This window comes from Priapulus caudatus, unplaced genomic scaffold (genome assembly GCF_000485595.1).
Source record: "Priapulus caudatus unplaced genomic scaffold, Priapulus_caudatus-5.0.1 Scaffold1069, whole genome shotgun sequence".
Classification (NCBI taxonomy): Eukaryota; Metazoa; Priapulida; class Priapulimorpha; order Priapulimorphida; family Priapulidae; genus Priapulus; species Priapulus caudatus.
The window spans coordinates 76,454-91,750 of NW_014578130.1; the positions used below are offsets into that span (position 1 = coordinate 76,454).

General features: G+C 41.5%; 2 protein-coding genes across 4 annotated transcripts in view; both read right to left on the reverse strand.

Annotated features, from left to right (window-relative positions):
- LOC106815228 (transcription initiation factor TFIID subunit 8-like) overlaps nt 1-5,980 on the reverse strand; it is an 18,029-nt gene extending 12,049 nt beyond the window's left edge. The window contains exon 1 of one of the 2 annotated variants that reach the window (XM_014819656.1): nt 5,945-5,980. In XM_014819656.1, coding sequence (XP_014675142.1) covers nt 5,945-5,954 — 10 coding nt within the window. In that variant the 5' untranslated portion in view covers nt 5,955-5,980. Of the gene's footprint in view, nt 1-5,742; nt 5,914-5,944 lie in introns of those variants that run through there. The other variant, XM_014819658.1, reaches the window with a different exon arrangement.
- LOC106815230 (ubiquitin-conjugating enzyme E2 W-like) overlaps nt 1,428-15,297 on the reverse strand; it is a 26,102-nt gene continuing 12,232 nt past the window's right edge. For both annotated transcript variants that reach the window (XM_014819660.1, XM_014819659.1), the window contains exon 6: nt 1,428-4,141. In XM_014819660.1, the coding sequence (XP_014675146.1) occupies nt 4,128-4,141 (14 nt within the window). In that variant the 3' untranslated portion in view covers nt 1,428-4,127. The remainder of the gene's footprint in view (nt 4,142-15,297) is intronic.

A 15,297-nucleotide genomic window follows, 5' to 3' on the forward strand; every position in this document is an offset into this window, starting at 1 on the left:
AATTACTAATTGCACGATTAATTACTAATTACTAATTACACTATTGTTTATTAAGTACACTATTAATTACTAATTACACTATTAATTATTAATTACTAATTACACTATTGTTTATTAATTACACTATTAATTACTAATTACACTATTAATTATTAATTACTAATTACACTATTGTTTATTAAGTACACTATTAATTACTAATTACACTATTAATTACTAATTACTAATTACACTATTGTTTATTAAGTACACTATTAATTACTAATTACTAATTACATTATTGTTTATTAAGTACACTATTAATTACCAATTACACTATTAATTACTAATTACTAATTACACTATTAATTACGAGAGAGAAAAAGGAAGCCGTGATGGTTAGAGGGAGAAATTAAGGAAGCTGTGATGGTTAGAGGGAGAGAGGAAGGGGGAAGCCGCGACATGCCTGAGAGAGGAAGGGGGAAGCCGCGACATGCCTGAGAGAGGAAGGGAGAAGCCGTAATGGTTAGAGGGAGAGAGGAAGCTGTGATGGTTAGAGGATGAGAGGAAGCTGTGATGGTTAGAGGGAGAGAGAAAGCCGTGATGGTTAGAGGGAGAGAGAAAGCCGTGATGGTTAGAGGGAGAGAGGAAGCCGTGATGGTTAGAGCGAGAGAGGAAGTCGTGATGGTTAGAGGGAGAGAGGAAGCTGTATGTACTATGTAGCCAATATGACCAGTATATTTTGGGTAAAAATGCTTCAATTTATAATGGAGAACAAATGCTCCTTGCAGTAGCTTGATATAAGAATAAATCCCACTGCTTCTCTTTCCTAATAATAGGGTTCATATATGCTTATAACACGCATAACAATAGTAAAAATTATAACACTCAATAGCTACATAGCGATATTAGGGTCCTACATTATTGATACCTGTCCTATATGACATGCAGCTGTAAGACCAACCTCTATCAAATGAATGAAGGAATATTTTGTTTCAATTCGAATTTTAATTTAGGGAGTGCATGCCCTCCAGTAACTTCACATATACCGTCGACGTGATCACTCCTAATCTCTCATTATGTTATTAATAATAAGACTGTAGCCTGAGCAAATTCCTTGGGGTGGGGGAGGGGCAAAACAAACTTTTGTGCTTTGGCAGAGTAGTGGCAACGGCGGATTGGCGGCAGCTCCCAGAGCAGAGTGTGACAGGGGTAGGTCTGGGATGAGGAATTCACGAATAAATACCCTATGAACCTCGCATATTTTAGGGTTATTTACATGATTTATTTGACTTCATTACATAACCTAGGGGACTGATCCCTCCCCCCCCCCAAGAAGCTACAGTCCTAGCTGGTGTTAGTTAACTAATGCTGTCTGCGCGTGTGTCTGTGCGCGCGTGCGTCTGTGCGCGGGTTCGGTAAACATAGAGATGCAAATAGAATGTATCTTAAAATTTTAAAAAGAATGTAACTGATTTTATTTACACCACAAAAACATTACATATAGTGCCCACGGACAAACAAGTATGATCATAAAGCTAAAAAATATACGTACAACCATAATTATTCTACTCAGACTCAAATCGAATTAATCATAAGCACAACATTTTGTCACAGAGCGAATGAAATAATTGTACAATTATGGTCATAGTAACAGGGGCGAAAACCAAATTCCCTTTAGAACATACACAGGTAGTGCACCCGAGATAGGACCTACGTACTCTCTTTGCCGACTTCCCGACATAAAAACGAATGGTTACTATATAATGTTAACTATAAGTGGTTAAATTGACCCCTACGAATAAATTCAGTTTAGTACTGTGTTACTGTTTATTATCAATCAGCATTAAACGAAATATGTATAGCACATACAAAGTAAACTCTTACTAAAACAGAATCCAAATACCTCGAGCCATGGAACCATATACGTGATAGTTTCCTAATATCCATGTAAACTTGTCCTCCACTCCACGTAAAGGTTTTCCTAACAACAACTGAACCCGATTAGTTCTCACCAGGAGTAAATATGGCATGGATCTAACGTCCACGAACAGTTCTGTGACTGAAATGGATCGTGCTAAACGACGGATTCTCATTTGTCTTTATTAAGATCACTATAGATAAATAGACTATATCCTTACATTAACTAATCGTGTAAGAGTTAAGCATGGAAATCATCAATTCAGTCAAGGAATGGTATAGTAAAATCCTATATAAATATTATATTATCAAGAGCGCATTAACCCGCTCTTGATATTATGGTAAATAAATTCCTGGTAAATATTTTGTAGTACGATGTCATATCTAGAATGAGTAATGCTAGAGCACTTATGAAGGGGGTCAACAAAGCACAGCGCCGTAGTTAGTTCATTGAGCTACACATCTTATCAATTACATGTAGATGAGACTGTTATGAAAACCCCCGCCATAGTGGTACCGAGGAACAATAGGTTTATTAAACGTACCTAATACTGTAATAGAGAAATTACACGATAACATGGTGATTCATTAAGGACTCTACTGTTTATAGAGCTTAACATAATTCCTTATCGTCACACTACTTTCTATTCATGATGCATTACAATTTCGATTTCTCATTAAAAACCGTGATTTTCAGGTGAACATCTACCTCAAAAATGTCACTACACGTGTAGCTCACATAGTATAACATGAACTTTAATTTGAAAAAAGGAAATGTACAATATTGTGTGATTGAATAATTTCATCGGATCTCTATAGTTCACATAAAAATAAGTTTATCTCAGTTAGATCCATAATAACTGAGATAAACTTTGTTTTATGTACACAATTACACGTGCATACATGTACGTGTGTGCACACACTTCCCAGTAACAGCTTTAAAGACTTGTATGAGAAGAGACAGCATAGTCTGGATATCTACTGCGCTACCAGTTCGTTGCGTACAGCTAAAATACAATTAAGATATACATATACAAATTTGGCAGCTTGGAAGGTCCTATAAGTAGGTTATATATACTATTGGCAACCTTCCAAGAAGATTACCTCTTTTTATGGCAGTTTACGGTCTTCCACCTGTGTAATGGTTGATTCATTCATTTGCACTTTGAAGGCATTATTAAACATTACCATGAATATATCTATAGTATTGACTATAGATATATTTGATCCAAACGAGCTACAGAATCTAGCAGTTTTATGAGCAATAGATTCTATCCATCTACATCTATACTGTCAAACACACACATACAGTTTTCCCAAAGAACACAAATTGCTCACAAGTTTGCATTTCAAGTGCATTTCAACAGTTTTAATAACAGTATTTACATCCCAGGTTACAATAACACCCAACCACATTGAATCCTTGGTAAGCACCTCAATTCATCTCAAATTATATAATACTTTGTTACTCCAAGAAGATTGAACTCCCAAATTGCACCCAAAATATAGACTAAAATTGTACCCAACAAGCTAATGCTTTATGTTTTGTTACTTAAATACACTAACTAAGATTATTGTTTGTGATTTCTAATCTGCTTGGATATTTTCTCCTGGTGAATGCTGGCAATATAATTGCAGGGTTACAACAAACATACCAATTTTGTAGTGCAAATATTAGAGGTGTCACGATACACTCGGGTCACGATACGTAGTTCACGATACGATACGTATTGCGATACATTGCTTGTAATTCCTGATATACGTAACGCTGAGACGGACTTCATAAAATAAAAGATTTAAAAGGAATTACATGTTCTTTATTAAAAATAGTTTAGCTTGCCTTATTCACTGTTCAACAGTTTAACCGTGTAGTTTGTATCAGTACAAGGACACTGCGTATCGATTATCGTATCGTGGGCCTCTGTATCGTGATTCACCGATGTATCGATGAATTGTTACACCCCCTAGTAAATATGATTTACGACAAACAACTGTGTCTGTACAGACTAGAAGAACCACCATCACTGAGTGGGAATCACAGGCAAACTAATGATATCATAGTCGTCTTACATGGAATATCAAAAAATGCTCAGTTTTGCAGCAAAATGATATTTCATGTGTATATACACCTTCTTAGTTGTGTAGACTTGGATGGAAGCAAGCTGACAGTGTTGTAAGTAGCATCAGTGTTTGAGGATTATGTACAGCCTTGGGAAGCCAACACACCATCAAACCTTATCATCTGAAACACAAATCAATTGAGAGATTCATCAACCATACGTAAACAAATATTCATAGATGTACGTGTACGCCCACATGCATGTACACTATATATATCAAGAGTAGATAATAACACATTATGTTATTATCTACTCTTGATATATATCAGGAGCTAATAATGACAAATTATTGTATCCCCCGAACGAAGTTCGTGGGGATACTATGGATTTGGCATCGTCGCGCCGCCGCCGCCGCCGCCGCCGCAGAGATTTCCTTGTGAGCGCTCTACCGGCTGCAGTTCTTCTCGGATCATCTTCAAATTTTGAATGAAGATGCGTTATCGTAAAAAACCCGCGACCGTGCTGCCACCCTGAAAAAGTTGCGTATTTGCATTTTTATTTTGCAGGTAAATGACCGAGGGCTAATCACAAAAGTGCAATTATATTTATACCCAAATGCTATTTAACCGAACGATACCGGTATTCATTTTAGGGCAAATTTATCCATATTATAACTGAAACTATATGTCGTTTATAAGATATTACATTCCTTTTGCTTTTAAATGAATAAATAAGAAATACCCTCGGTCTGTAGCCCTTGCCCTTGGCTGGAAAGTGGTTTTGCGCAACTTCTCAGACCGTGCGCTTTGAGTGGCGCTGTTGTGCCCAAACTTGGAATCTTGCACAAACTTGGAATTTCAGCGCATCTGCAGTTTGGGCAACCAATCTTGAGATTGGGCAAACAGAGGTAAACAGGGCTTGCACACACATATGAGTATTCGGATTTCAAATGTTATATCATAACTATAAGGTCGTATACCTTCTTTCCTCAATGTGTTTGGCACCTTTGTATAAATATTAAATAATTATAATAAATGATTGGATAAATATGAGATAAATCTCTTCCTAGTTTGCACCACGCACGCCACACACTCGCTATGAGCCTTGGCTATGAGCAGTTGTTGAATCACCGACTGTTTTCAGTTTGCCCAATCTTGAGATTGTTCAGCCAAACTAGGGAATCCGCAGTTTGGGCAGCACAATCGCTGCACAATCTCGAGATTTTGCAGATTCCAAGTTTGGGTACGACAGCGCCACCGTCGTTGTAATCAAACTGTACGGTAGTCGTTAGTTTTAAAACATTAAAAAAAAATATTTCTAATGGTGATTGAACCATGAAACTTTTTATGCAGCGCAATTATAACCTAAATTAGCTGAAAATAACCCTAGAACCTAGGGGCTACTGTTCCTTTGAGTCTATAACTTATAAGTATAACTAAGTATAAGTATAAGACTATATGGTGCAAATACACTTTATGACGTCCAGTATGGCGGCGCAGTATGGGGGCGCCTAACCCTAACCCTAACCCTAACAACTGTTATTGTTAGGGTTAGGGTTAGGTTTAGGGTTAGGGTTAGGGTTAGGGTTAGAATTAGGGTTAGGGTTAGGGTTAGGGTTAGGGTTAGGCGCCCCCATACTGCGCCGCCATACTGGACGTCATAAAGTGTATTTGCACCGACTATATAGTCTATAGCCTAGCCCGCGTACACGGTACAGTTGCCTGCTAGTGCTAACGATGAATCATGAAAGACGAAGTATGTGGATGAAATTGCGTTTTCTCACATCAAGCAGCCGAACATTCCCTTTCTAGTAGGGCCTACTATCCTTGCCTTATGGGTTTTCGCGCCCCTAAGGATATATTCACTCCTCCCGTAATACACACGAGACATACTAAATATTTATTCAGTACATAGACAGTACTTCGATAGGTGAATGTTTTGCAGACACGAAAAATATCGTGAGCTTTTCCGACAACCTGACTTACCTTCAAACATGACCGCGATCGGCCAGGCCGGATTTCCGCTACGTCATCAGTTTCCGCGCCCCCATGGCAAATATAATTTCCGCAATGGAAACAAATAGTTTGACAACGAAACGAAACTGTCACATAACAAGGTTAAACGCACTGACAAAAAACAATAATTTTTATGATACAAATAATGAAATTTATGACAATAACATACGGAAATACAACAATGCAAGCTAGGTATACATATATAATATATACTATACATCAACACATTTATGAACAAAATCATTGAAAACATTGAAAGGGAGCAAATACTTTTCAGGTGTATACTCAGTAGAGAAAAAAACAGTATCATATCCCTAACATATTAATCAGGTAATCAGGACAGTTTGATGGAAAAAAGAATCTTCCAAGAAAAATGTATAACTTTAATGTATGTACATTATATTTACACTCATTAAATTATGTATTATATTATATATTATTATATTATATTATATATAATATATTATATATTATTATTATATTATATTATTATTATTATATATATGTATTATATTATATATTATTATATTATATTATTATAATATATTATTATATTATATTATATTATATATTATATATTATTATATTTTATTATATATATATATGCATATATATGCATTATATTATATATAAATATACATAATTGCACTGGAAAGAGATTTTTTGCCCCCCCCTCCCCCTCAAATGTAAGCAATTTATTGTTTACAGGGGATTCCATGGCAGGGACAGAAGAATTTGTCATGGCGACGCAGAACTGACACGTCACAGCAGTATTTCAGGTGCACCCAGTGCTGACATTCCTCGATGTCACACAGTCCCCATTTGGTGAAGACAACAGACACACATCTTGATAATTCTTTCGGTTGGAATTTTTTGCAGACACAACATTTCTCATCGTCGTCCACGTCACTCGGGCTGTCACTGTCGTCCTCGCTGCTGTAAACGTGTATATGGTCACCGGATGGGCCTGGTTTATCACCAGATGGGCCTGGTCTGTCGCCGGATGGGCCTGGTCTGTCACCGGATGGGCCTGGTCTGTCACCGCAGGGGCCTGGTCTGTCACTGGATGGGCCTGGTCTGTCACTGGATGGGCCTGGTCTGTCACTGGATGGGCCTGGTCTGTCACTGGATGGGCCTGGTCTGTCACTGGATGGGCCTGGTCCTGCTTTGTTCTTCATTTTTTGTGGCTGCTTTTCTTGCTTTTTTTGCTGACTTTGGCAGACTTCAAAGGGGCGGGACGTGACTTTTTTGATTTGCTGACCCTCTGCTGGTGTTCCTCAATTTTCTTGGTGATGTCAGTCTCAGTAATGGGTTGTCCAGCAACAATAGTACTGAGGTATGCCCTTTTTACAACATGCCTGGCTTTCTTTAAAACAACATTCTCCTTTTCCTCGAAAAAATTCTTTTCCTTTGTTACTCTCTTCTGTGTGTCCTTCTCTGTCTCTCCTTTCTCTGTGTCTTTCTCTGTGTCCCCCTTCTGTGTATCCTTCTCGCTCTCCTGGTGTTTGTCCTTCTCAGCCTCCGTCTGTTTGTCCTCGGTCTTTTCCTCAGTTGCGACATCATTCTCCCCCTGAACAAACACTGTAGATGGTAGAAACTGGCTCCGGTCAACAGCCGACTTGTTTAGAGGGTATATTCCTGCCTTCCGAAAGGAGCTCTGTAGGTTTTCGGCGGACAAGGCACGGGTGTAGGACCGGCAAGCAAGGTCGCAGATGCTGAATCTGGAGATAGATGAAGATGAGTGGGAACGCATGAATTTATGACACTCATTCTGATAAATTCTCTGGAATGGGCCAAAACAACCAACATCAAGAGGCCGGAGCACATGACTTGTGTATGCAGGCAATACAAATAAAATCAAATTCTGTTCCTTGGCCCATTCAATGAGACTTAGAGAAATGTGAGATTTGTGCCCATCACACAGTAGCAGCACTGGTTCCTCCGGAGATCGGACCTGAACAAACTCCAGGAGTGTTCATCCAGTATTTCTGGAAATCACAGAATTGGACCAGCCCGAGTCTGAAACAGTACCATCAGCTCGCTGGTGTCTTGCCCTCCATCAACTCGTCATGCATGCGCTTGCCAGGGAAAATGAAGTAGGGCGGTATGCTCTGGCCAACTGCATTTCACATCCTAGAACAGTTACTGTGGTTCGGTTTCCCGAGGTGACAGCACATGGTACAGTCAGCGGCAGTGACAATATTGGGTGGTTTATGATCCATCGAAAGGCCCTTCTCATCAACATTATAAATTCTCTCAGGCTTCTCAGTGAGATTGTACTTCAAAATAATATCCTCCAAAGTATCAAAATACTGACTCACACAGTCCTCCGATGTTGCACGTGCTCTCTGAAGTGCCAGCTCTCTTGGTTTCTTGAGGTCCAATTCCGGCCATCTGTTCATGAAATTGTAGAACCATTGAAAGCTGAGAGGATGCTCTTTATCACGTTTTCCCAAATCATATGCATAATCACTGGCAATGTTCAAAACCTCAGCCCGACTATATCCATAACCCACGCTTGTAACAATATATAGCGCTCATGCGTAGCGTTGACTCTGGCTAAGTTAGAGGATCCGTTATATGGAAACAATAGAACATGTCTCGGGCGTTGGTAATAAATGGAGTTTACAGTTAGTTTCACTCTCACTCTTATCTGCTATTATGTCTGTGCATAATTACACTACTCATCAAACTAAAGATTTGAACATGGTGTCAGAAGTGCCTGAACTGTGAACAGTCACAGTGGAAGCTTGACTGTACAGTTCCGTACGAACTTCACTGAAAGTTCCGAAGTGGCTCCGACTGGCGGACAGCCTGTGGCGTGAGTTGCCTGAAAAAGGACTACAGTAGACTGTGTGGCAAGTACTGCTAGGCTATGGCTCTTGCAAGCGTCTCCTCACACCTCAGAAGTTAGAATTTAATTCTAAGAGCCGGGGCCCAGTCTTCGCGCGAATGACTGGAAGAAGTGGAGCGGAAAGAGTTTGTATGATATGCTGGCTAGCACTCAAAGAACACGGAGAGAGTTTGAGAAAATTAAAAACGCTGAATACCTGATAGGCCTGAAGTCGCGAAATTTACCACGACACAGGATGGGAGCAGGCAGGAGGAAGACAGAACGATAGAAATTGTTTCTCGACCAATGTTGACACACTACTGTCAACCGAAGAAAACGAGGAGCTAATAGAGCGTTTCAAGTTTAATATTGGCGTGTACAAGGTGACGAAACACTCATTTATATTATATAAACAAATTTATCAACCATTGTGAAGAGCTGTGCTCAACAGTGTCAACTTTGGGGATCTAGCTGACTCGTTAGTTGCGAGATAAAACTGGTATGGGCAGTGTAAAAGACCAGCATCTGAGAGAAGGCTATTGGAACTCCTGAGCTAACACTGTGATAAAACTATTGACGCTTAGCTAGAGCAGGTCAGAGCTCGCACGAGAACAAAATGTAACAGTTTAGTGAGGTGGCAGCCTGCAGAGGCAGAAGCTACACGAAAGTGCGGTATTACACAAAGCGAAGGTGTACGCGTATGTCCAGACTACAAAGGTAGAAGAGGGACACCGCTCACCAAGGGCAAGAAAACCAAACGCTAGAGAATGTTTGTACTGTGGCAAGGACACCATGCTACTGAAACGAGAGCTATGTCCTGCGTATGCACAAATCTGCAGAAAATGGCCACAAACCGGCAACCCATCGAGGCAAAATGTGAAAGTCTGCACAAGGGGAGAAACGCAGCCTCGCTGGAATAGTAAAGGTGGCTGAGAGCAGCATATCAACGTTAGTCACGGATGATTACGATGTGGAGAATTATCATGAGGCTCTGTGTTTTCATGACAACCTCGCAAAGATCACCCCGAAACCTGTAATTCTGTGGCGGCGCTCAGGAGAAATGCTTTGGCAGCCTTGACGTGGTGGTCGACGGCTGTAACTTTCAATGTGGACAGTGGTGGCAACGTGTATATTTATACCGAAGGACTTGGTACCACGAATCAGCAGAAATGAGACTACAAGAACATCCTTAAAATGTTTCAACAGGACACTGTTTACTCCAAGGGAAATGTTTACTAGAGATACATAACCCGTCAAGAATGCGATCAGTACACAAGCAGACTTTGTGGTGGTGAATGAAAAAGTGCACACCTCTGATCGGGAACGCGTTGATTACAGTAATATGAACCTTGGTTACAATACAGGCGCATGCAAACATTCTAGTGTAAGAGCAATTGTACCTGAACACTCAACGTTCGTCAGACACTTGTCAAAGGCGAGTTTGCAGGCTTATCTTCCAAGGGTAGGCGGGAAGATTTAAAGGGACATACCACCTGAGTGTCGACGCCTGATGTAATTCCGTTCGTACATCCTGCCTAGGAAGCGTCCCTATTGGCGATAAAGGATCGGGCTGAAGGATGAAGCTGGACAAGGCTTGAGAGCATGGAGTCATAGCTCGCTGTGACCGAACGCTACTGGCATGGGTGTCAAGTATGGTGCAGCGGTAGTGAAACCGGGAAGCTACCGTATTTTTGCATAGACCCTAAAGACGCTGAAGCAAGGCACTAAAGAGAAAGTCACTATCGCTCTGCCGACTAATCGAGGAGATCTTGCGAGCGGCTACACAATGCCAAAGTGTTCAGCGTATTGGACGCAAAGAATTGGGTTTGGCAGCGTAGAACAAAGCTAGAATAAAGAGAGCTCGCTACTCCACGTGAACATTTAACACTCCATTTCGGGAGATATCGCTGGCTTCGGTTGCCGTTCGGTATTTCATCAGCACCAGAAGAATACCCGCGAAGGGCAGGAGCAGGCTGTTGAGGGTCTGCCTGGCGTGCACAGTATTGTGGAGCCGACATCTTGGCTAACTGGGCGAAGGAGCTCTGAGAAGGAGCCATCGGCCGATCATGACGTTAAACTGAGGAATTTCTACTGAAAGGTGTCTACGATTGGGTTGAAGCTCAATAAGGGCAAACTCCCAGACTTCGAGCAGAAAGAAGTTCGGCTTCAGTCGGTCAGCCTAATCACAGCTAAAGGCTCAAGCAGATCTCGGCGAAAGTTGAAAAGCAGTCACAGAGATGCGCGGAACCGAAGATGTGCTGGCGGTGCGTCGATTCATTGGGATTTGTGACGTCCTGAGTACGTTCTTACCTGGAACTGGAGTGAGCCAGTGGTGAACCACTAAGGAAGCCTGACACAGAAGACAATGGAGTGGGCTGGGCTGGAAAGCACACTCAAATGCGGTGCGCGCGAGAATAAAACGACTGGTGACTCGCACCAGTACTGCGTTACTTTAATGCAAAGGAAGAAGTGACTCTACAATGTGATGCATCGGAAATAAAGGACTGGGGAAGCCGCTCTCCATTCAAATGGTCACTGCGTTGCATTCGCAAGTGGCGAGCACTGCAACAGATGTAGAAACGGGCTATGCGCAAATAGAGAAAGAACTCCTATGCAGTGGTGTTCGGACTGCGGGAGAGATTCACCAGCTACCAACGTACGGTCAGGCAGGTCCGTCCAAGTGATCACAAACTGCTGCGAAATGTCGCTAAAGAAGTCCTCTTCACTCGCGCTCCGAAGCGTTTAAGCAGCGAATGCTGCTACCGTTTACAGAGGTAGCAGCGTACACAGTATAGTATCACCTGAAAGTCAATGTACCTAGGCGGACACTGCTCAGTCCGCATTCCTGGTAGACAAAGATGCTCAACATGGAAGGATCAGAAGTCTCTGACTACAGCACAGAACCATAAACATCGGCTCAAGACATTCGCAATCAGCGGATCACGTCTACAAGAGATGCCAACGGGAGAGCAGCAAAGGATGAGACTCTAAGGTACTACAGGATGTGATCCTACATCGGCTGGCGCGGAAAAATTACTCTATGACTGCTAGGGAGGTCACGACCTAACTACAACGTAGCGAGATGAAACTCGTAGTGCAGGCTGGAGTTGTATTTCGAGCCGCACGCGTAGTGATAAGCCAAGTCGACTGCATTCCGACCATAACTCAAAGAATTCACTCGTCTCAACGTCGGCATGCGAAGGTGTCTCCGAAGGGCGCCGATGAAACTGTAATATTGGCCCCAACATGAATGCTGAGATCGGGGCGAGTACAGTCAGTCGGCTGTGAGAGCTGTCGACCTACAAAAGCAATCAGTCAGAGGAGGAAACTGCTCATTTCCGCATGACATACCGACACCAACGCGTGTCAAAGGTCGGGTGTGATTTGTTTCGCGGATTACAAATGAGAAAAACTACCTCATAACGTGATGACTATTTCTCTAAATTCTGGAAGTTGACTATCTCCGCAGATACGAAGTCGTCGACGTGATAAGAAGTGCGTGGCTCAGTTTGGCACGGCACGGTGTACCAGAACACGGTAATACAGCGACAACGCGCACGAGTCAGTGCGGAGGAATTTCGCAGTATTCGCTGAGAGAATGGGGATTTGATCATGTGACATCATCTCCAGGCTACGCCGCAAAAGCAATGGGAAGCGACACAGGGTGTGAAGACAGCCAAAACGCTATGCACCTAGCCGAAAGTTTCAAAAACTGATTTACTGCTGGCTTCTGACTTCCGCAATACCCCTGCGGGCAGTCCTATGGAACAGCAGTCGGCAGCTCAACGGTTAATGAACCGTGCGCACTCAAGCGCTACTGCCAATGAAAGGCAACTCTACTAAAACCAGTACAGATTCCGAAATGGCTGTGCTCGTCAACTAGAGGCGAGTAAGGAGAACCAGGCGGGCTCTTTACAATGTGGCGGCAAGAAACCTAGAACCGCCACGGTGGGTGACACTGTTGCGTATTGCACCTTCGCAAGGACAGAAAGAGTGGACAACAAGGTACCAGTAGCAACAAGAGGTTGTCCACGACGATGCGTACAACGTCGAAAACGAATCGGCGGAAGGATGCTTGCGGCGTAACCGACGTCATCATAAACGGAAATCGCAGAGGAAGCACAGCAGCTACTGGATGTGCAGGAGTTGAGGACCTCTGGCGCATGCACCGGATACAATTCGCGAGTTCTCCCCAAGGAGCTGCCGCTGGCATCATTCTGGCACGCTGACAGGCCAATATGCGCAGGCAGTCGCGCTCCCAAAGACCCCAATCTGAGTTGAAGACATGCGACAAGCGCACTCCAGTGGGTTGTCGTCGAGATGTGGGCAGGAAGGTTACAAACCGGTCAAACTTAACTCTGTGAGAAGTACAGTCGCTAGGATGAACCAATCATTAATCAAAGTAGGCGCAGACATGACAAGTTATATTCGAGTCAGTTTAACTAGAAAGTTGTGTTTAGATGAGTCAGACAGTTTGAAGGCAAGTGGGCAAGACTGATTTCATTAATGTACTCAAGATGAATGGTATATCTTTACTTCTATACGAAATGCGGAAGCAGAGATTTCTTGTCGAGACTCTGTAATGTTTGTTTGTTGAGTAATGGTCACGTAATTAGTGTTTAATAGTTTTCTTTTATAAAGGAGACAAGGATGTAACATATATAGCGGCTCTATGCGTAGCGTTGACTCTGGCTAAGTAGAGGATCCGTTATATGTGAACAATAGACATGTCTCGGGCCGTGGTAGATAATGGAGTTTACGAGTTAGTTTGCACTCTCACTGCTATCTGCTATTTATGTTGCGCATAATTACACTACTGCATCAAAAAGCTAAAGATTGACAACGCTGGCCAAAGACTCTTCAGCGTGGTCAATGCAAGTTGACCTCTTCCATCTTGTGTGAAGGCAGTGGCGGTGGTCATGAGGGCATGGTATCAATATCCACTACTGCTTTAACCCCTGTCAGCAATGTTGGACTCTCCGGTAGCGCCAAAAGATAGCCTCGCGCAGCTCTTTAATAGCCATTCCCGTCTTACAATGATGCTAGGCGGTTAAGCCTTTGTCACAGTAAGCAGTGAATATCTTGTCCGAAACTTGGTGAGATGGTTTCGGAAAGACTGGCAATGAAAAAAATTTTTCCTCATTCATCGTTGCTTCAGAACTGTATTTTTTTCAATTTAAACATTTAGTATTTAGTTATTTATCAATTAGCATTCATCTATTTTATTATTTAATTATTTATTTTGGCATGAGCATTTCTATTGCATTCATCTAGCTATATTATTTTTTGAATTATTATTTGTTTATTTATCAATATTTTTGGTAATATCAATCATTTGATTTTTATATATATATTGATCATGAATTATTTGTTTATCTTTTTTTTCTCCACAATCAATCATTTCATATTATTTATATATGTTGTACATAAATGTTGACAACAGGCAACATACTGTTTATAAGTGTATAGAAAAATTGCGTCTACGTTGAAAGGTATTTTGCGTCTACAGGCACCTACATGTAAATAGTATGCTTGTTTCATTCAATCGACGTTTCTGTTATTTTGTATAAGAAATGCGTTTGCGGTTCAATTGGGCATTCGTATTTTCTTTGAGTCACCCCGGGCAACTCATTTCGATCACGTGACCGCAAGCGTCTATGGATACGGAAATGATCGGCGTTCAGAGTGAATTTTTCCGAGCCGTATTTCTTTTTCTGCAGACTTTTTATAAATGGACAATAAATGGACTTGTGGGGGGCAGGGGGTATTTATGTATCTTTTGGGCATCAACATCAGTTTAAATCTTACGCTTTTCACGTTGATACGAAAGCATTTCGTTCAGTATGCCGTGACTTGTTCCTGGTGCTGTCAAATCTCCGGGTTGTGACGTCAAGCAGCATCCCGAAAATCTCCGCAGGAGACATTCGATTTCAAGATGGGGCGCGGAAACAGACTGAGCGCGGAATAACATGACGGTACGATACCTCACTCTTACGCCCTGGGGCGCCGTTGTCAGAAACAAATTAGTCGTCTTAACATTAACCTTAAGCATTAACTTTTTCTCGTAAGCGTTGCCAGGCAAGCTTCGTAATGGTTAAGAGAATTAAAAATGCTGGCGTACTTTTAACCTCTTAACTTAAGAGATCCTAGACCCGCTCGCCTTACTAATATTTACACTAGACGAATTACAATTAGTTATATGTATATTTATATAAATAATGAATAAAATTCGTGTGTTTTTCTGAAAACAGTACAAAAATCCATTAATTTCTAGCGCGGGCTAATAAAACAAAACAATGACATTTACAAATGACGTATGACATTTGTTCTCTTGTTTTAAAGTTTTGCAACGCTTCATCGATTCTCGGCAGATCTCGCGTTAAACAGTGTGAGAATTTGTCTTTGTTGTGCAGAATAAATTTAGACACGTAATTTTTGCATCAAAAATTATTATTTTATATGTGGTTAGCATCATAATATGCATGAATTA